This window comes from Lytechinus variegatus, chromosome 11 (assembly GCF_018143015.1).
Source record: "Lytechinus variegatus isolate NC3 chromosome 11, Lvar_3.0, whole genome shotgun sequence".
NCBI classification, from domain to species: domain Eukaryota; kingdom Metazoa; phylum Echinodermata; class Echinoidea; order Temnopleuroida; family Toxopneustidae; genus Lytechinus; species Lytechinus variegatus.
This window is the reverse complement of record NC_054750.1, coordinates 22,308,713-22,332,218: the sequence shown is the minus strand read 5'-3', so window position 1 is coordinate 22,332,218 and position 23,506 is coordinate 22,308,713. Positions and strand designations below refer to the sequence as shown.

Here is a 23,506-nt window from a genome sequence, read left to right as displayed (position 1 = left end):
CTTTTTGTTTTTGGTTTCGAGCTCTTTGATCTTGTTGTTGGCACTTCTCAGAGCTTTTGACCTCTTTTGTGCTGTGTTTTTTTGAGGAAAGGAAAACTGAAGTGCAGTGGCGATGTCGAACGCGAATTTTGTCTTTCGGCAAGAACGGCGGTTTTGGAAGACAGAGTTGTCCCATTTCCTGGCGGGTGTTCTTTATCCCTTTTCCTCTGTCTGAATTTGCGTTGGTACATTCGATTCTTCTTCCGGATTTTTTTCAGAGCCGACGTCTTTTGGTCAGAAACAGGAACGCGATAATTGATTTGCCTTCTCCGCTCCTTCGCTAGAAACACGGGGTCACTCTTTCTTTTTCTCTCTGTAGGCCTTCTGGATCTCAGCACGCATTTTACCCATGTCTTCTTTTTTCTCTCTGAAATAAACGAGAGACAGAGAGAGAGGAAAAATATCAGCATTGGAGTTTTACATGTATATGTACATTATTCAATAATGAATAACAAATAAATATAAAATATTTAGTTGTTGTGTACGTAAAAACATTACATTAATATCTAATAAGATGTGTTACCAGACAGGTAAGATTCGTTACCGTGCCTATCTGGTAACATTCTAATGTTCATACGAGCTATCACACACACTTAACAATCGCAAGCATAACAAGTTAGATGTCTGAAGCATATAACTGTCCCATCAACTTCAAATAACTCTCAAATGTATCATAGTACTCAAACAGATAAATGAACTATATTCTGTCAATATTCAAAACTCTTACCAACCACGTAGCTAGGATGAATAACAAACGGCGAGAAGCCTTACATCTCCCTCAGACTCTCAGCAGGTAACGCTCAACGTGGCCGCCATGCTTTGAAGTGTGGAGAAGCGCTAAAAGTGTGTGCAGAGTTAGAGAATGCGCGTGAATAGCGCGGTTGTGCCTATCAACGCGCTATGCGGTAACGTATGTTACGGTAACGTATTTGACGGCCTCTAGGGTCAACCCTGTGTTTTCACAAAATAACAACCACTTCTTAAGTAACTCCCATGTATTACCATAAGCAATGTAGAGTGCTCTAAAATAACTTTGCTAACCAAGTTATTTTTCTGTAATAGAGCAAAGTTTCAGTAACGTATCTTATTTTACCTTATCGTAACATACACAATTGAAAACTTTGCGTCTGAATATATTCATTATTATAGAGATTCAGTATACCCTATTTGTATTTATATAGTCTTGAAATGGACTTCATTCACTACACTGAAATACACTGCATTATTGTCTTCGTTCTTTTTAGGGCGTCATACAAAAAGTAATGTATCTTATCCCGATTTGGAGACACCTTCGCTAAGACCGCAGGAAAAAATATTCATAAGTTTTTTCGCTAAGCAATATGCTTTTTTATTTAGGCACCGAAGGCACTATGAATTAGTGGACAAAACATAAAGTTCTGATATTACGGTAAAGAGTGGGAGCATGAAACATAATCACACAGTTCGCTGGAGACATGGGTAAAATGAGCATATACATGTATATATTTTGTGCTGTCGTATATATTTTTTTCATGAGGTGGTGTGACCTCAGTTGATTTTAATTTTACTCAACATATTCTGTAGTATAAATAAAAGTAAAAAAATTGGTTTCCTGATGAATTATATTATGGTTTATAGCCTAGAGAAGGTTGGAGACGCGAAAATGTCCTTTGGTGCCCCTTTTCGGAGAATGGCCCCTATGCCATACGTCTGCGATCTCTGCCGCAGCGTTTAGTTAGGGCCAGCAGCCTTCACTTCAGTTCAAATGAAGTCGGACCAGAATGTCAACATGTCTGTCAGGGGCCGCGGAAGTGGGGGGAGGGCTTCACCTTCAGTCCTCCCCCTTTTTTCCAAAACCGTGTTCAAAAACGTAAAAATTACCATATCAGAGTCCAGAGATGCCAAGTTTAAAAAAGTGTTATGTGTGAGATTTTCATGACTCGGTGTCCCTGCACGCTCATGGCCAGTACTTGTACGTTTCGAAAATGCGTTGCGCGCGGGCGAGATATGGGCTTCATCATGATAATATTGATCCATACTACAAAACCATGTGATTCACGCACGCGATTCACCGTATCACGTACTAGCTGTGCTGTGCGCTGACTGCACTCTCGATTCGTCTCACGTGCCGGGGTAAATGCGACGGCGTGCGAAGGCGGTCGGCCAGTGTGTATAATCTAATGAATAATGCTACTTTTTCTCTCTTTTTTTCTATCGGGTCCCGATGCATGAGAAAAATGGGTGCCATGTGTGAGATCGTGAGTAGGACCCTGGATGCGTGAGTCTCACGCACAATGCGTGAGACTTGGTAGCTAAGGGGGGCGTTTCATGAAAGGACTTGTCGGACGTTTTATCTGACAAGTCCCACTTCATCCGACAGTTACCATAGGAACAGTGCCTCTCAGCCAATCAAAATCATGGAAAGATGTCAGATCTGACAACTTGTCGGATGAAAAAATTGATGAAACGCTCCCCTGATATATATTAATATGATTGTGATTTTTTTACATATTTTTAAAAATATTTTCAATTTTTTGCATTTGCCCTTGACATTATGCATCATTCGATAGGTATAAAGCTGTGTAATTTCTTAGTTTTTAAATGTTTTAATATGTACAAAACTTGTGATGCTAGTATGTACTCTGACTGTATTTAGTTCACATATTGGGTCACTTTCAGGGTTTTGAATTCTACTTTATTCACTTTTCCCTCTTCATTTGTCTTGATAATGCTCAACAGGTGGAGTCAATTTTAAACTTTCAGTCAGATGGAATATCAGCTTTCAATATTTTAACCAGTTAATAATGATCACCATGGAGAGGACCTTCCCTTTCATCCTCACCATCATTCTATTCACTTCGTTCTCAAATGGATTCAACGTCACACTGAGGCCAGAAAAGCTGATAATTGAACTAGGAAAGAATGATTCCTTTAAGATCACTCCTAAAGATGTCTTACTAGAGCCAGCTGAGATTGACCTCTTCAATGATAAATATGATGTAGCTAGCATACCATCTCAGGTAAGTTAGCAAACTTCAGAAAGCTAAAAGTAAATTTAGTGATTTGTAAGAAATTAAACATGACACTTTCCTTGGAAATGGCTATAATAAAAAAAAATATCGAGTGTGACAAATAATTTTGTAAAAGAAGAGAAGATATTTGTTCTTTTAGTATTTATTAACATTTAAGAAAGGTAAAAGAAAATAAACAAAATCCTGTCTCAATTATAATTTCCAAACTGAAATGATTATGTGTGATATCCTTCATACATGTACATGAACATTGTTTTTGTTCTTATTTGTGAACTTAAGGGAAAATTGTTTTGAAAACATCCCTCTTTAGGCTCTTGTCTGAAATATTTTCATCTCCCAGTTCTTAAGATTCAGGATTTATTAAAACAAATGATTGCAGCTTGTTACAGCTGAATTGGCAAATGTTTTACAAAAAGCATAAAAATACACATAAAATCAACAAAAAAGCAATGTTATAAAAGAATCAAGAAATTACAAAAACAATTAAGGTATACAGGTAATCATGATAATAATGAAGAAGTGATCTTAGTTTTGGAAAGCTTTGAAAAAGTACATGTTGGAAAATGATTCACTCCAAAATTTATATAAAATATTCCCTTAATTTTCAGATGCATTTCCTTGTATGAATTTATAAATGTACACATGTTGTATGTAACTGTTTATTGCACTGACAGGATATGTGATTTGTTTCACACAGAATGGATAGGTTTTTAACACTATCTAGGCCGGTGCAATATTTTTGCTGCACAATTTTTTTATATTGCGCCGCTCGCTGACTTTTTACTTTTAAGTTTCAACTATTGAGTCCAATTTTGCACCACCCAGGTACATGTACGAGTTTCCGAAATTTCATAACATTTTGTAAGTGCTTGTCAGACCAAAAATTGCTCAAAAACGTGATTTTGTATACAAAGTCAATGCAAATTGTGTTTTCAATCAAAAATCATAAATGTATGATTACCTCTTATGGATATCTTTTATGCTGTTTATGATCTCAAAAGAATCCTAGACAAAGTTCATCGAAATAACAATGCAAAACAAAGGGCAAAAAAAACAACAATGAAATACGTAAGAAATTGCAAAAAACTATATAATACATAGGAAATTGATCTGGTTTTGTGATTTATTTTCACCTAGATTTGCTAAGAATACCATAAAGAGTTTACATATATATATATATATATATATATATATATATATATATATCCCCAATATATATACAGTACCAGTCAGCAATCTTTGAGCATACGCGGACACGCGGCGAGCCATCCAACCCGGATGTGTGTCACACGCGCGACTTCACGAGAGCAGGTGCTACTATTTCTCTTCGCGTGTCATTTTGCTCTCGTGCCAATAGCGTGTTACACTCGGCGTTGATCTTTTGTGATCGAGCCATTCGTCATGGTCAAGTGACCAGAGTGTCATACGCGGTTTTTACACTCGACAAATCCGAACAAAAGAGGTCTAATTCGAGTTGCTTTTGCGTACAAGTTGATGTTCATGTATTGCGTTTTGAAAGTAAACGCTATGCGATCGAGGTGGACAGGGAAGCACCGGCCGCGCCGCTGCTCTTGCTGCGCTGCATGCACACTTCACTGGCACGGCGCTCCCGGTTACCGGCCCGGTTCTCTGGCGTGCGACAGCTTCTGGTTGGCTTTGCGTGCTTGATCATGCTCCGGTCAAGCAAAAGCAATTCAGAATTTAAATGTGAATGAAGGAATTAAAAGGAGCCTACATCAAGAGAACATAAGATCTAGGATTTTACTCACATTGTTCTCCCGTTCCTCACCGGTCCCTCAATGACCCAAACAATCCAAGATTCATATGTACAATGTACCGTATGGGCACTAGTATTCAACCCGGCATAATTCAAAGATTTTGACATATTTCCAAAAATATTTAGAAATATGGAAACTATCTTAATTTCATACCTTTGTTATTTCCAGGGTAATCTGTTGTCAGTATTTTCTTTATCAATCTGTCGACTGTATGCGCGTAGGATCGAATTATGCGCCGATGGCCTTTTGCACTGAATTGCACTAGTATTCAACCTAGTGAGGATAGATAGCAAATCTCAAAAGGGTTTATATTGCTAAATTAGATTTAGATCTATGTAAGTATCTGGCTTTGATTAATTCCCTGTTTGGTCTCATCTCAAATGGTCTAGTCCATAGTCGGATGGGACAAGGGCAGATTGAGAGACAGGACCATCTTTCATCGCTAGGTTGAATACTAGTGCAGACGGGTTGAATACTAGTGCAAAAAACCGTCGCCGTATAATTCGATCGCCCGCGCACACAGTCGACTGGTTGAAGAAAAAAATAACGGAAAAAGAATTATCAGCATTTGCTCTTCGAAATAAGACGGGTCTGAAATTCAGGTAAATTCTATATTTCTATATATTTGAGGAAACTCTCCAAACGGGTTGAATACTAGTGCCCTTACGGTATATGTTTGTGATTTTTTTTTTCTAGTGTCAAGGCCCGTAATAATACGGTTTCGGAGATATTATGCATGATGATTTATTATTCATTACTATTGTTTATATTGTCATTGTGATACTAGTATCATTTGTTTTAATAATTATTATCTGAGTTCCTCTCTATTATTTTGAGGTAATTTGTCTTCTTCCCTTCTTTTTTTAAATGACCATACAATTGTGATTTTTTTGCATGGTCAGCTTCCCAACTTTTGGCTCAGCCCCCCCCCCCTCCCCACTTTGAATACCGATCCGCGGCCCCTGATGAGTGTGGATAAGGATGATGATGCCGTATTAATAACGATGATATGAGTGATGGTTATGATAATGATTATGTGGCCATTGGCGGCGAGGAAGCCAAACAATTCGGGGGGGGGGGGGGACCAAACATTTTTGACAAGCAAGCAAAAAAAAATTATCAACCCAAAATTTTAGGGGGGAACGCAGGAAAAAAATTGACAAGCAAAAAACAAATTATCAACTAAAAATTTAGGCTTCTGCCGCCTGTGTATGTGGCGATAATGAGTATGACAAGGCGATGATGGAGGATGGGCATGTAAAAAAGACATGTTTTTATCTTTACACAATTATACTCTATCATCGGTAAAAAAGGGATTTGATATGATGGATACTGATGACAGCATCGGAATAAGTAGGCCTACAATTTATTTTTTTTAAGTGGTAAGGATCACCACAGTGGTGTACGCAGGATTTTTGAAAGGGTGGGGGCCCAGCTGAATGAAATGTTGACGAGCAAAAAAAAGTCTACACCACAAATTTTACGTTTCGTACCCAACACAAATTTGACAAGCAATTTTTTCCGACTTTTCTTCAGGGGAGGGGGGAGGGGTGGGAATAAAAAACTTTGGCCGCGGGGGGGGGGGGTGAACACCTGTACCCCCTTCTGTGTACGCCGCTGATCCACCATTATGGTCTGTTGTCAGTTTCCATTCAATATTTTACTTACAACGTAATATGATGTACCCCGCTATATATGAAATATTTTATTACAGATGAATTCTCTTGATCATTATTTTTTAAATAAAGTACCATACAAATTTGATCACGATAATAGCATTGAATGATGATGATGAAGATAGTAATGGTGGTGATGATTATTATAATCTTATAAACGATGACAATTGTATGATGAGGATGGTGTGACCGTATTGTGGTGATAAGGACGATGATGTTGATCCCGTGTTGATAACAACGATAATTACAGAGATGGATATAATGATGATATATGTGGCGATAGTGAATATGACATGGCGATGATGGAGAATGGGCATGTAAAAAGACATTAAAAGAATGTTTACATGAATATAATATCGGCGGTAATAAAGGATTTGTTGAGATTGGTGTGATGCATTCTGATTACATCATCGGAATAAATAGCCTAATTTAATTTTAAAAAAGTGGTAAGGTTTTTGAGTGTTTCTCATCAAGAAAAGCTAAGACTTGAAGAGGTTCCACATATGAATTATCATCCATGACGCTGACAGAGCTGCAACCTTCCTCAGTTTGTGCGAGGCTCGATCCCTTGACATCGTGATTAACGTATCTGATATCAACCAAAGATGATTCGCGTTGTTTATGACTATTGGATACCATACCACTCAGGAGCATGAATGTCTTACTTCGCTCAGGTGAGTAAGATTTTCTTGTTTCAGATGAAATACCGGAATTGCAAAGTGAGAAGAGTGAACGATGGGCCAGGCCATACGGGGAGAGGTGGAGTTTCCAGGGCTGGGGATCAATTCAAAATTTGATTGTGAATAATGGGTACGTGATATGATGTCATGATGATGCAGGGGCCGCGGTATCGGGGGGGGGGGGGGCTGGGGGCTTCAACCCCCCTTGTTTTTACAAAACCATGTACAAAAACGTAAAAATTACCACTGTGAGTGTGGCGTGATTTTTTGCAGGGTAAGCCTCCCCCCACTTTAAAACCATTCCGCGGCCCCTGTGCTGTGATGCTGGTAATTCTAATGATAATGAGGGGGTATGATGATGAATTTTTATGATGTGGGTTGTGACGATGACGGTAATATATTCTTTTTTAAGACCATGAACTTCGGCGACGAGGGGGCCTATAAAGTATAATGTATAAGGCTAGAGTATAGATTCGAATTCGTCATGATAAAAAAAATAGGTGGTTTGCCTGTTTTCATTCAATGTTCATCACAATAAACACAATGTATTTTGACAATGAGAAATTAACTATAATGTAGGTGATAAAAAACGGATAACATAATTAAGTCACTACCAGTACTCGAGCCTCGCCTTCTAATTAGGCGGTGCTGCACCATCCCGAGTTTGCTCAATCTCGAGATTTTAGCCCGATCAGCCCTCTTCGCGATTAATCTCGAGATTCAAGAAACCCCGTCTCCACCATCGCACGAAGAGCGATTCTTGCTCGAGCGAGGCAACAAGCCCGATATTCCGAGCATGCGCACTTTCGATCTTGGAGTTTCAACGGCCCGCGCTTTTGAATAACTTCCCGCGATATGCAATCAAGTGCATATGTTGTACTCTTAGCTTTTCACTAGCACTTTCGCCGAATTCGACCGTTGTTATGCAACAATCCTCTGAGCTCAGCCGCGCTATAATATAATTATAAGCGAGTGAAGTATTCTTCGTTTAATATGATGGCGGAGGAGGCAACGACAAGGGGGGGGGGGGGGGGGAGGAGGAAAGAAATGCTATTTGCTCACATTTTGCGAAGGAATAAGACGACACTGCTGTCAGTATTGTTATTGACTATGACCATCGTCTATAATGAGCGCCTCCCCATCGGTCTGGTCTCTCCCAAAATCCATTCACTGGGGGGCTGGACACCATCGTTGCTGATTGGGGAATTGATGAACGCTATTCGCGATAAAGTTGACTTTCGCATGCGTTCGGTACAATCGCGATGTGTTTATGTTTTGACCAAGGCGGAAATGGAAAGCGAATTGCATTATGGACTGAAGGTCATGAATAAATTAACCCGAGTCCAAACCCGAGTGCGTCTGCACCTACGAATTAGCGCGATAATTCGTAAATAGCGCGCTATTTTGCAAATAAACCCGAGTTGACTTGGGATTGCAATCTCGAGATTAATCCTACGAACTAGCGCGATAATTGCGTCTGCATTACAAACAATCTCGAGATTTTTCAGATCGGGATAATTTGCCGGATCAGAAATAGCGCGCTAATTTGAAAACTCGGGATGGTGCAGACGGCCCTATTGTCTATAGAAGCAGAGCTGAGCTAACCAGGCTAGGGAACTAAAGCGAGCCTGGCTGTTGTAGCTCGTGTCGAAAGACCATGCATGTACCGGTATCGTGTGGTACGCAGATAAAATTACTCATTCGGGTATTTGTAATTCCATGCAAATTATTTACGATTTGAAGCCAGTCTTAAAGTAGTACAATACAATCGGCAATATGCACAATGCACAGATTTGTAATAAATATCAACTTAAATAAATGACGGGTTATCCCTTTCTTTGCTTTGCAGAACTCTCTAACGTTGACCTGCTCCCAAATGCGATACTATGGTATGGTATTCGCAAATTTCCAATAAAAAAATATATGCAGGAGAGTCATACAGTGAGCCATAAGATAAAGGCAAATGGACTTATATTGACGTTCAGATTTTTTTAATACAAAGTAGAGGCAAAAATGAAACAAAAGGAAATTTTTTGAAAAGATAGGGAACTATGAAGCCATAAGATGAAACTTTTAGAAAGGAGTTGAGTCGAGATTGGGCAATGGTAGAATGATAACTACCAGTACTCAAACAAATTATTTTAAATGAACCGACAAAGCAATCATGGCATAAATTCCTTGCATAATGGGGGACGCCCCCCCTCCAAAAAAAATCCAAGCAGGTCAAGATAATGTTATCACCCCCTTCGGGCTGGAGCTACGCCACTGGGGCAAATGATAATTTGGTACTGCAAAGTAAGCTATTTGATCTGTTCACGAACATGATTGCGTATTATACGGCTTCATATCAATTCTCGTCATTGGATGGAAGATGGGTTATTGGGTGGGAACGGAATTTGTTTTATTTATCTGAACGTTTTCGTAGATTTTTTTTTTCCTTTTGTCTCACCTCTCCCGCGAGCCCTCCCGTTGTTCATCTTTCTTCCTTCTGCAATTTGTTCTTACTCTTATCTGATCATTAACTATCCTCTTCCTCTGCTTTACCTTTTTTTATTGCGTCCCCTTTCTGTTTTACCTACAAAAATTAGGTTATTCTTAAAGTTTATTCTTATTTTAAAGAAGTTTACCCTGACAAAAGTTTAGTGCAAAGTAGTAAAAAATAAAAAAAAATATTGCTGAAGGTTTGATGAAAAAAATCATCAGGGAAAAAAATCATCAGAGAATAAAATTCATTAGAATTTCGATTTGATTTGTGACATGTGCTAGAATGCTTTCCTAAATATTGAATAGCAAAAAATAAATGAATTGTTTTTCTAAGAAAGTTGAAATGCTTTTTTCCCCGAGCATCCCGGCTGAGCATTCAGTATATCAGTAGACAAATCATTAATTTTATACCCGTTCGTAAAAAGGAAACCAAAAGGAGTCATCATTAAAAAGTTACTTCACTTACTAATATGCATCCTTTATAACATGTACATAACATAATGGGGAAGCTGCTCGTTTACGACGTCACAAATTAAAAGATTAAAATTCTAATGACTTTCTTAATATTCATTGGATTTTTCTCAAACCTTCGCCCTTTTTATTATTATTTTTCTGCTATTTTCACAGCAAATCTTTCTTCGGGTTGAACTTCCCCTTCAAAAAGGAGACTTGATCAACACTTGTAATGAAATAGGTAATGATCAAATACTTTCAAAATTGAGGCATTTCAAAAATTGTTTTTAAGATTTGATGGGAACGATACGGCACTCTAACATTTCATATCATTTGAGAACTTAGATGGTACGTCATAACAAGCTGCAGATTTTTTGTATGGTCCCCCCTCCGTAACACTTTACAACTGTTCCGCGGCCCCAGTACAACTTTATGATTTGGTCGTTATCGATGGTCTTATCATACGTATATACACAAACCTTCATTACTTGAGAGTTGCATTTGTTGTACTCTTATTATCATTTTCATTACAAGTAGTAGTATATTATAATTTATTGCGTTTAATTATACAGCCTGGTAAAAGCTTTTTACAAATCGAAAGCTTGACCAAGATTATGATTTAAATAATATTCCTTGGCATCAAAAACACGTGACCGACATTGCTATTAAGCTCACAGATATGTTTCTTTCATCATAATTCTTACATACGTATGAATATGTTATATAAGGTAGTTTGCAAAATTCTCAGCTTTGGGTCATTGGACATTGCATGCTGCATATTCGATTTTTGTTGTATCCTGGCTTTGTATAACGTACCCGGCCTTGGCAAGTACAGTACATACCCAAATCGTCAAGCATTACTGATATCCAGTTTGTCGAATATCAGGCATTAATCACAACCCATCGTCATAATCTCTATGTCGTACATCATTTCTTGTGTATTTATTGAATCAACTAAATCACGATATTTGATCAAAATATAGAAAAAAAATCAAGTACAATAAAATAAACAATATCCCCCAAAGAATGTATGTTATATGCAGACAACCCTTATTTCTACAGAGAAAATTTACTTTTTTCTTGACGTCACCACCATATCAGGTTCATAACATAAGAAAACAATCTTATTATCGTCATCATCACATCACCACCATTATCCTCATCCTCGATCATTCCATTTTCTCAAATGCTGACTGTTCGTGATTGGACAATGGGAGGGGGTGGGGTCATCGGCATCGCTGAATAAAACATCAAAAGACTCCGTTGCGTAACTTCGGTTGCAACAGATTCTTCCTATTGTCAGCTGTTAGCGGTAATTCACACCTTCATCCATTGTTCACAAAACGTGCGAGACGATGTAATTAATTATCCCCATTCAAGTCGCTACAGCTTGGGGCGTTCAATTCAAAGCTTCTGCTGTTATAAAAAGGATATTAAGAGTTAGTATCTTTCCTAAATGAATGCTCAAGTGCATTGGGGTCTTTATACAATAAAACACATCTTGAACAATATCAATTAGAAGCAGCTCAGATCCTCATGGAGGCTGATTATTATCCAAGCACAGACACACTGACACTTCAAAAATAGAGTGAAGAATTAATGCTTACACAATAAATATTTATGTTTAACTCCGAGTAACTCGTTACCCATTGGCCGACACCATGCACAGTGCAAGTGAAGTAACGGAAAATTTGATGTTTTTTATTTTTTTATCTGAAAATACATTTGAACTCAGTGGGGTCCAATTCACAAAATCATTTCCCCTAAAAGGGGAAGGAAAGACTGAGAATGAAAAAGCAAAAAAGAGGAAGTGCGTATATGTAGGCCAAAAAAAATATGTATGAATGACCGGCCGAGAATGAAAACCCAAAGAGAGAAGGTAGGAAATAATATGAATGTAAACCAGAGAGAGAACGTGGAGATAAAAATGTATGAAAGACAGGATGAAAAGGAAAAGAGAGAATTAAGGTAGGATAAAAAAGAAAGGTCGAGAATGGAAAACCGAGGAGAGGAGGATAAGAGAAATATGAAAGATCGACTATAAACCAACGAGAGAAGGTGGAATGATTTATGAAAGACCCGGGGGGGGGGGCACTTCCATTCACGAGTGGATACCATGCGCGACCATGGGGTCTCGAAAAGTACCCTAAACACGTAATTTCCATATTCTGAAACCTTACCCTTAACGAGTATTGGAAACAAAATGATACTCTTGGCAAATGTTCTCTGAAATGAACCCCTGAACAAGTACAGGAATGTTTTGTTACGAGTCTTTCGGTTGTCGGCTTTACCTTATTTGGTTTAGTACGACCCACCTTCTACACCGCGCAAATCGGACTCTAAGCACGAAGTGTTGGGGCAAAAAGGACATCCTTTATCAAATAATTTAATTTTATTTTATAATCCCCGCAGATTCAACCTTAAAGACGTAATTTTCCTAGCGAAATAGATACCCTTTTTTCATTATTTTTGTGTTTTTGACACCCTAATCACGTTACGTACGTAACGTGCGCTATCATGAAAAGGACATCTTTTTTACGTGTTTTTTGGTCGCGCATGGTATCCACTCCTCAATATAAGTGGCCCCCCGGGATGAAAGACCGAGAATAAAAAAGCAAAGAGAGAACTTACATGTAAGAGAAATAAAATAAATACAGAAAAAAATTGAGAATTAAAAAGCGAAGAGAGGTAGGAGAAAAAGAAAGATCGAATATGGAAAAGCAAAGAGGTAAGTTAGGAGAAATACGAGTGTGAAAGACCAAGAATGAAAAGCAAAGTGGAGCCAGGCCGCGAGAATGAAAAAGCAAAGAGAGGGGGTTGAAAATGGAAGATCGAGGATGAATAACAAAATTTAAGTGAAGGTAATTCAGAGATATAAAAAAAATGTAAAGCCGACTGGCCGAGAATGAAAAAGCAAAGAGAGGAGGCAGGAGAACAAAAGAAAGATCGAATATGGAAAAGCAAAGAGGTATAGGTAGTAGAAATAAAATTTGGTGTGAAGGGGCTGAAACTGTTAAGACCGGCCGCGCCCCCTCCCTCGGCTCCCCTTGTCCCCCTTGTCTGCTTTAGCTGGATATACATGTATATTGCAGATGAATTCCATATAACTGCCATTTTAATCACCCCCCCCCCCCGAATGAAAATGGAAGATTTTCTTTGCTTATGTGAATGTTTTGTTTAAAAACATAAACCTATGAAATCAGAGCCTAGTTAGAAGGGCGGGAGGCAGATGGGTGAGGAGTGTTGGTTGAATGAGGTCAGAGGCGATATCAGTAATGCATGTAAAGGCGTACCACGAAAAAATCAATTCCATTCAAATTTAAGTTTGAAATTCCGAATTATCATCAACTTAAAATACATTGTAATAATCAAAAGAAACACAATATAATGCACACAATAACATAAACAATTAATATAATCAAATATATAACAGCGTCAGCTTATGAAATGTAATACATTTTGAATTTGGCAAGATAAATGATGAGATCAATTTTAGTTTTACAAAACCTAAAGGTTACGTGAATAACAATGAATAAACAGAAAAACAGAGATATGGCATTGCAATCAACTTGTGGTTGAATCGATTATACATGTCGGCCAAAGTTTTTATTTTTAAGTATAATATATTGATGTTTGATTATTAGGCCATACAATTAATTTAAGAACAGAGTTCAATAAAAGGTGTAACTTAAACACACTGGAAGTTTTAAAGGTACATGTATCTTACTTCAATATAGAGATTGTAATAAAAATCAATTCAACAAATGTGTGTAATGGATTGTAAATCAGTAGATGTACTACAGTTGTAGATACATACATGTATACATGTAGATGCCTTATTGATACAAACTGTAAGATCGCCGAGGAACCCGGCGCAGAGGACAAAAAAAACTACTCCGATCCAGACGTACACAAGTGAAATCTTGGATTTATCAGTCGATATGACATACAATACATAAATACTGTACAGGTATAGCCGAGGCGCAAGTCATGTCTCGTGAAGACGAAATTATAAAGCAGTGCAGAACTCTACACAATATACATTCTGTAGAAGCACTGGGAATAGTTTGTAAGTAGATTTATTCAATTCTGGGTGGATTATCATAAATATTCACGCAACTACGACCGGGCGGTTAACAGTTACCGTATCATTGGAGCGGAGCTGCCAGTCGCCGCGCACCGCTAGCGCTAGCGCGGCCCGTATCATGCGGCGGACCGTGCTATCCGCTTCATGCTCGAGAGCGGAATCGAGCGGTTCATATGCTGTGCGACGTAACATGATATCATTCGCGCGGAGTGTCATTTTTACACTTGACACTCGGCTAGAGCGAGCGGACACACAAGCGCCGACCGAGTGTCAGTTCTACACTTGTCACTCTGTAAACAATGGACGCACCTCTCGTGTCAAAAATCAGAACACTCGAATACATGGCAGAGTGCGCTCTAGCGTGACATTAGCGTGTCAATACGCTGCGACGGCCGGAAATGGCTCGCCGCGTGACCGAGTGTACTCAAAGATTGCTGACTGGTACTGTACACCCAAAATTAGAACATTTTTAGCGTTATTTAGGTAGTTAAAGGAAAAAGTATGATTTTGCATAATAAGGACTCATGAATTAGCATGTTAATTACTTAATAGTGATTTGCATGAAATAAATTAGGTAAAGTTTTGTCCCAGACAACCTGTGTGTCAATTTTTGGCGTGATCTCTTGATCTACTGCTGAGATCTCAATGGGGGGGGGGGCATAGGATCTCCCAATATACCCGGCCTAGATAGGGTTAACAGTACAAGTTTAAAATACATCATACTATATGTACATAGTTAAGGTCCAACGCTATTGAAATAGTGTTATAAAAATGGTAATACTACATGTTTAGTGAGGAATAAAATTTTGTTTCCCAGGACAATGAGGAGAAAATTTGAATGTTTCATATTTCTTTTTTAATATAATAAATACAAAATAAAAATGTGTGTGGGTGATGTCATCAGTACCCGCATTATACCGACCAGGCTGTGCAGGATGTGAAATCAAGTGAAATTTCTAAATGTCATAACTTTCTTATCGGATTTCGATATACTGTAGTTTCATGCTTGTTTTAATTTTTCTCTCTTTATTCAAATTAATTTTAATAAGGGTTGACTTGTCATTTAACTGTAAAAAGAGTGTAGCAACAGTAATTTTCATGTGCATGAAGCAATGTCATAGCTTGAGCCTTCATATATAACGTACATGTGTCCTACAGTGTACATGTATACTTGAAAGGTGATGTCACAATTAATTATATCTTGTTTTTCACCATTAAGGTGGACTTACTCTCTAACAGTTCAAGCTCGGTAGCAGTCCTGGTATCCACTCTCTCTGTAGGAGTGTGTCATATTTCCATGAATACTACGTCTTCAGAGATAGGGGAGTAAGTAACTTTTTGCAACTTGTCAATAATTGTAATACCTTGGTCACATTTGTTCTACGGCGGCCGTACGGCGAGTCGAAAACAGCCGTTTTACTATTTTTTATTCAAACCACCTACATGTAGTTGGGCAAAAAATGTTACAACGGCTGATTTTGACTCGCCGTACGGCCGCCGTAGAACAAATGTGACCACGGTATTATTCTTTTTGAAAAGAATTCTCTGAATACAGTCTCTAGATTGTTTTTCCTGTAACACTCTCAGAGATACTGCACATTAGTGTGGAACGGAAAACATTCTGGTCATACAAAGTTAGACGGGCAAGCTAGTGTATGTTAACAATGGTTCAACCCCCAAACCTTTGTCTGACCAGAACATTCTATGCCACTGGTGATCATGTATGATACTAAACGACACTAAAAAATGAAAAAGGTGCTAAGCTTTAATAACTTATTTTTCCCCATGTCATTGCAGTTTGTCAGGATTGTATGTAGAGGTTAATGTGGTCCATAGCAGTGCATTGTCAATTATCATCATAGTAGTCGGTTGGATATACTTTGTGGCCTGGTCTGTCTCCTTTTATCCTCAAGTTTTCCTCAATATCAAACGAAGAAGGTGAGTTTAACAATAAAATGCAGAGTACATGTATTTATCTTTCAGTTTTGTGAGTGGTTGCAATGTGATTTCTATCTCTGTCACAAGCTTTAATAATATTTTGAGACAAAGCCATTTAAAACTACATAAAAGATTTTCACTTCTTCTGTGATCGCATGCAAGTGTACTTTCATTACCCCATTGATAATATGAAATACAATTTCAGTTTTAATATATTATCAGTTCAACAGAGCTCTCAAAGAAGAACATATTTGAAAGAAATAATGATGATGAAATGTTGATGGTGATGATAATGATGATATGCTGACACTATTACTTATGTAGTACTAGCACTTCTGCTGCCACTGCCACCACTAGTACCATACTACTACTACTACTACTACTACTACTACTACTACTACTACTACTACTACTACTACTACCACCACCACCACCACCACCACCACCACCACCACCACCACCACCACCACCACCACCCACCACCACCACTACCACCACCACCACTACTACTATTACTACTACTACTACCACCATCACTACTACCACTACTACTACCACCACCACCACATGTACAAGTGAACAAAGCAATATAACCATATCTGCTATGTTTTGTCGATGTTCAACTTTTTTCCTCAGTGTTATTGGTCTGAACTTTGACTTCCTGGCATACAATTTAACTGGCTTTGTAGCATATGGTGTCTTTAATGTAGGCATGTACTGGATACAACCAATAAAGGTAAGTTTATTACAGGCACAGCTTTTCTGGAAATACATTGTTCAATCTTTTTCTACCTCTAAATTTTAAGGGCCTGATTTGGACCTACAAAAATGTTGGAAAACATTTTAAAGGAATAATTGTTTTGGTATATCCATTCCAACCATCTCAATGGCACTCTCACTAGCGTGTACAGCCGTCTGTGATGGTGGTGGTATAAAATTGTCAGAAATTCATAAGGAGATCCCCAGAAAAGACATTACTCCTGTCTAAAATGTTATTCTGTATTAAAACACAAGTTTTCAGTCCATGTGCCCACCCAAGGAAGTTCAGTCTCTGCACTTAATAAATCACAAGCAGCATTTTCTTCCTTTTTATCTTTTACATTTCTCTCTCTCATAGTAATTCTATTTAACTTTCTCTGTTTGAGAATACCTGTGGTGAAGGATTCTTTGTAAATCCTTATTTTTTCATCAGTTGAGTTGTACTGAAAGTTTTTTGTGTGAAATCTATGGTAGTGAAAGGGAGAATAGATGGGGAAGATGAAAAACTGATGAAATACAGTATTGAAGCAACAACAAAAAAGTAATAAGCTCTTTTGTTCAAATAATTTTATGAAATGTGTATACAGTTGCTTATGCTACCTTTTGATGATAAAGATTATCATGCTTGCTTATATAGTGCTTATCCCCTCCTATATGAGAAGGACAATAATACAGTATAATTATGTTATTCTGTTCTGTTCATGATGAAGCATACTGGAAATTAATAGCATTACCATCATTTTTATACTCGGTTTGGAATGTTTTTGAAATGTTTTAGAAGTGCTCTGTCCATTAGGCCTGTGGAATGTCTGAATTGCTATTAACTGCTTTGCCTGTGGTATGAATTTTGGGGAGGTACTGGTTTTTACATTGTTATTTTTCTCTATATTCAGGATGCATACAAGGCTAAACACATGTATGGCGTGAATCCTGTATTACTAAACGATGTCATCTTTACACTCCATGCTGTATTCATCACCTCAGTCACCATATTCCAGTGTTTAATCTATGAGGTAAGCACCTCGAGATGGTTTGTGGTTTGGGTTTGGTCCTGAATTAACAGGTCGTCGGTTCGAGGCCCATTCCAAGTGTAGGGTAAACCGATTCTCTCATGACATGGTGCTTGATAGTCATGCAGATTATTGGGGGGGGGGGGTGTGTCGTGGTCTAGTGGTTATGACTCCCCTCTTTCAATCTGAGGGACGTGGCTTCCATTTCCAGCCATGGCATGTTTTTTTTTAGCAAGAAATTTACCCACATTGTGCTGCACTCAACCCAGGTGAGGTGAGTGCATACCCGATAGAAATTTCTTGAATGCTTGAGTGCCTTTATAGGCAGCATAGCTAAAGCTGGGTTAATGATAGCACACCGCTTTGTACATGTATCGTCAGGCAAAAAACGCTATATAAATCCAGCTATTATTATTATTTATTGTTATTATCATTATTATTAGTATTATTATTATTATTATAAGAGTAGTGGAGTAGTTTCATCATGTGCCTTTATGTGCCTTTCATTGATAGATTACCCTCAACCAATCATATGCAAGGATATTAGTGGATTTTCAAAATTATCATTGACAATCCCAGATAGGTCACTCCATGAAACTCCCCTAAAGTGCCTTTATCACAGCCCCTGAGATAGTTACCTTCCTTTCTATGTTTTAGAAAATTTTATGGCTCGTTAGTGTGCTGTATGCATGTATATAAAGGATATTTCCTTTTCTTTAACTATTATTCTTTTTCTTCCCCATTATATTTTATGCTTGAATGCATTGTTGCCCATTCTTGTCCATGTTGTACTTATTTTTATGCTGAGCATAACAATAAATCAACCTGTACTGAAATAATTAAATTTTTTATTGAAACAGAGAGGAAACCAGAAAGTGTCACTCATAAGTCGAATCATTCTAGCTGGATCGTGGCTCTTTGCTCTGATCACGTTGATCATCACGGCTGCATCTGGTGGTTCTGTGATCACATGGTTAGAATTCATCTATTACTTCTCTTACATCAAACTAGGAGTGACCCTCATCAAATACATCCCTCAGGTGAATATCATATTCCCAGTATATGCTGCTGCCCCTCAAATACAACTAAAATATGGATTTAAATTGTGAATGAATGCTTTGGATCCAATGAAAATTAAACTGCTCTTGAAATTTTGCCTTTTTTATTGACAATGATAATTTTCTTCTGACATTTGGCACTATAATACATGTACATTTGGAGGCAACATCTCTGTGAACCCCAATGTATGAAAGTATGAAATTCAGTATGAGAGTAGATAAGGATTTTGAGTTGCATTTCGATAGCCTTGGTTTAGTTCAACCTTTGGTTGACTTAGACCACACTTTATGGAGTGCCAATAGTCAACTATTTAATTCATCATTATTATTGTTATCATAATTATTCATTATTAATATTATTGTTATCCTGCTACCAAAGCCGTCAAAAAATTAATTGAGTTGTGAAATGGAAAGAATAAGAAAACACACATAAAAAATGATTTTAAGGTATTAATACATTATATTTGCCAGGAGTATGGAAGAAATATTATGAAGCATTCCATAGGAGTGTGGATTAAAATTGTAGTTTAGACTAGGGTTAAACTTGGGTTTAATCATTAGAATAGCTGAACCATACCAAGTGTTTAAGATGTACTGCTCTCCATGTTTCACTCGGAGAACCCTAGCCCCATTGCCTTCATGCTTTCCTATCACAAGAAATGAACCAGCAACATTTATTTTTGTTGTTTCTATTTGTAAGGCTTATATGAATTACACAAGACAAAGTACTGAAGGCTGGAGTATCGGGAACATATTGCTGGATTTTACGGGAGGATCATTCAGTCTGCTGCAGATGTTTCTTGTGTCTTATAATAATGGTGAGTATAAAAGCTGATAGATTATTTTGACATTGCATTGTTCAGAAGGTAAGGAACAAATTGATTTTTATACCTTGACATTTATCCAATAATCACAAAGATACAATCCTAAATAGAAATTTATTACTAAATAGGTTCATTATTGCGGATTGAAATAATTGCTAGAGGGTATTCATTTGTCTCGCAATCTACTATGGTCAACAAGGAAATTCGTGATCACTCTCGCAAAAAGTGTTCACTGGCTTTCTAGGAAATTCGTGATCACTCTCGCAAAAAGTGTTCACTAGCTTACAAGTTCACGAGCTTTCGAGTGCCGCTGCAACTCTTTATCAAGTGACACGGATTGTCCGATATCGTACTCTATTTATACTAACCTCCAAGACCGTACGCACAAACGCGAGAACAATAGGTGGGCACTGATCCGTTGTGTGATTGGTCAGGAGTTATGCAAATAAGCCGGGGGTATATGCAAATACGCCGTGGGTCGGCAATATGCAAATGAGACCAAAATGAATACCCTCTAGCGATTAGAAATTTATTGTTGTGTTCTTTTAATGCACCCTAGTAAATTGAAGATTTTGTTCTATCCACCTCATTCTAGGTAAATTTTTCATAGTTCTAAGACAGAGAACTTAAAAACATACAGTGGAACAGTGGAGCTCTCTTCCTAATACCCTTGATCTCAAGATGATAGATCTGAACTTTTCAAAACCTTTCTTAAAATATGTTTAATAAAAGGCAGAGGAACTGACATGGTCTCTCATTGACTCTGTGTTATAGTCTTAAGAAATACATTGTGAGGTAATACAGAGAGTAAAAAATCCTATATTACATAGAGAAGCAAATGCTTTTAAAAAGCAAATGTACTTGTTTTGGTACTTCGTAACGTAGTTACTGCTGTATTAATGTATTGAGTAATAAATTACACCGGTGTGTTGGCTCAGTTGGTAGAGTTCAAACCAGAGCCGCGTCATACAAATGGACATTAAAAGATGGGAGTTGCTGCTACCCCGTTTAAACTTTCAACAATACAAGGGATAGAGCTATGTCGATCTAGCGTTGCACAGTGGCTTCCGGGCTCACGATCAATTGGGCGAAACAAATTTTAAGAGGATTTCTGTTTTGAACTATTCGAATATGGATTTGTGATTTTCGATTTTTGTGTCTTATCATTCAAGTAAGCCTGTACACTGTTGCATTTTGGGTAAAGGAACCTCGCCAGATATGAGTAGTTAAGACATGAGTTTGTGCTGCTGGTTCATATCTGGTGTAATATACAGTTCGACCTCTCTTATCCGGCCTCACCTTATCCGGATCTCTCTATTATCCGGACGCACATTTGCCAAGATTTTTTTTCCAATTCAATCTAACGTTATTATGTGGGGAATGAGAGTTCAATCTTAACTCATGGTATACGCACACTCATTTTGAATAAATATATTTTCCAATATAGTTTACCTAAAATAACATCCTTTTTCATGAAAACATCTTACCCAAATCACAAAAAGATCTTTAGACAGGATAATTTTCCAGTAAATCAGGGCACAACATTTCATCACAAACTCTTTTTATTTCTGGCCTCAATACGGACAGCGCCATCTATCATGTTTGATCCTACAGTCGGTAAAATAATGGCTGGCATTGCAAAGCTGCGATATATACCCGCCGCGATGATCTAATTGTAACACTTAGTTTCATCGAGTCATTCTCTTTCTTTTGAGGTATGCTCGATGTATACCTCAATAATTTTGGCAGGTAAATTATCCAAGAGTTTTGGCCATCGATCAATTTCATTTCTGTAAAAATACCACCTATAATTTGCACTGACACTGGAGTGAATACTGTCTGTACGCCCAATGCAATAGATTACATGTAGCTACTACCGTTGGCGAGGCAGCTGCGGATAAATCCCTTATTCGGATTGGTGCTGGTCCCAACGTGTCTGGATAAGAGAGGTCGGACTGTAACTATTGTTGTTTAAGTGTATTTAAAGAGAAATGCCAGTAGTTGCAGTAAACACTGATTTCATGAGAAAGTCTGTAAACCAGGCTTAATTGTCAGTATATCATCGAGGATCTAGATCTGGTACAGTTACATAAACTGAACTTTGTGAAATCTTGAAATCTACGCTGAAAAATGTTCACACTGAAGATAACCAACACAGAAAGGCACACGTGGGACAGTGTATTATTATTGCTGGAATAAAGACCCGACGGAAGTGACCGAATCCGCGCTTATTTTGCTTATTTCTCAGCAATTACACAATTTCTTCCAAAATCCTTTGGCACATATTTTTTATTCATACAAACAGACACTTGGGTGGTCATTATATAAGATTCTGTTAAAAGTCATTTTGAGATCGTTACCAATACTGGAATTTATCTTTAAGTGCATGTATTACTGTTCAAAATCATAAACTCACAAACTATAAACAGCTTTATGAAACGTCCTCAGCTCTTCAATTTTAATCATCTTCATCAATATTTTACTAATATCAAATCACTTTTTGAAAATAATTTTTCATCAGATGACTGGGCATCCATCTTTGGTGATCCAACCAAGTTTGGTCTTGGGTTTTTCTCCATTGCTTTTGACATCCTTTTCATCATTCAGCATTATATACTCTACCGGGGTAAGAAACCTGTTGACAAGATGGGTTCATCTGACGAACATAAGCCGCTGATGAGTAGCCAGGAACCCACTCTAGAACGTTCTGGAAGTTCCATTATTAACGGGTCAGCTCACTGATCGTAGGCTATTTAAAAAATCTGAAGGATGTTTAGTCATCTGCTTTCATTATTTTTTGTCATAAGTATCAATACATTTGTTTGATTAAAGATTGAACATTTGTTGATACAAGGAAGAGTTTCTCAGAGTTAGTTCTGACTTCACGTCACGTCATCTGAACAGGTATCCTGTAACTTATAAACATGTTTTGCATTATTCATTGCAGCTTTTCTACTCCCTCAAATGTTCTGTCAATGATACATGTGAAGTATAGTGATGAAAAGACGCAATGAAAAATGTAACATTGACTTTGAGTAAAGTGCCAGGCCCCAACATGAACACGGCCATAAATTTAGATATATTTAGGGTTAATGCTACTTTCTTATAGGGCTCATATCTATTATGCAGCACAAATTAGAATAATGATAAAAAATCACAAAAATCTGCAAGGCCAATGAGAGAGGCATTGAGGCCTATCAATAGGATGGTCTTGGATTAATTTAAGACCAGAGGGGGGGGGGGGTGTTTCACAAAGCTTTAAATATGACTTGGAGTCGCACTTAAATGCCTAGTTGCGTGTGTTATAAAAGGCATGACCCTATTGGTCAGATCATGCCAAGAGGACTCACACTACTGTGCATCAATCAAGGAGATTAGGCGTTGCATATCATATACGCATCAACATTTAAGTGCGACTCTTAGTCATACTTAAATCTTTGTGAAACACCCCCAGATTAACATTTTTTTTTTAGCTTTTAAGTGATATTTGTACATTTTGCTTACAAACAAGTAAGCATGGATATTTCAATGATGGCTGTATTTCATGTGCAATTATCAACATTTGCACCATGTTTTACTATCAATGAACGCTTTTTATCTGATTGGAATTATATTGAATTGTGCAATCTTAATGTTGTTTATACATGTATAATTGGTTGATGGTAATTACTACTGTTTTATTCTTATTATGAAAATCACTGATAAGAAT

At 37.6% G+C, this 23,506-nt stretch overlaps 1 protein-coding gene across 2 annotated transcripts in view; it reads left to right on the top strand.

The window, feature by feature from the left end:
• The window catches only part of LOC121423599 (cystinosin-like), a 34,573-nt gene extending 11,067 nt beyond the window's left edge, over window positions 1-23,506 (top strand). Inside the window, exons 1-9 of one of the 2 annotated variants that reach the window (XM_041618983.1) lie at window positions 2,298-2,316; window positions 2,758-3,038; window positions 15,428-15,534; window positions 16,006-16,146; window positions 16,783-16,882; window positions 17,799-17,918; window positions 18,776-18,955; window positions 19,674-19,791; window positions 22,319-23,506. In XM_041618983.1, the coding sequence (XP_041474917.1) occupies window positions 2,313-2,316; window positions 2,758-3,038; window positions 15,428-15,534; window positions 16,006-16,146; window positions 16,783-16,882; window positions 17,799-17,918; window positions 18,776-18,955; window positions 19,674-19,791; window positions 22,319-22,539 (1,272 nt within the window). In that variant the 5' untranslated portion in view covers window positions 2,298-2,312 and the 3' untranslated portion in view covers window positions 22,540-23,506. Of the gene's footprint in view, window positions 1-2,297; window positions 2,317-2,757; window positions 3,039-15,427; window positions 15,535-16,005; window positions 16,147-16,782; window positions 16,883-17,798; window positions 17,919-18,775; window positions 18,956-19,673; window positions 19,792-22,318 lie in introns of those variants that run through there. The other variant, XM_041618984.1, reaches the window with a different exon arrangement.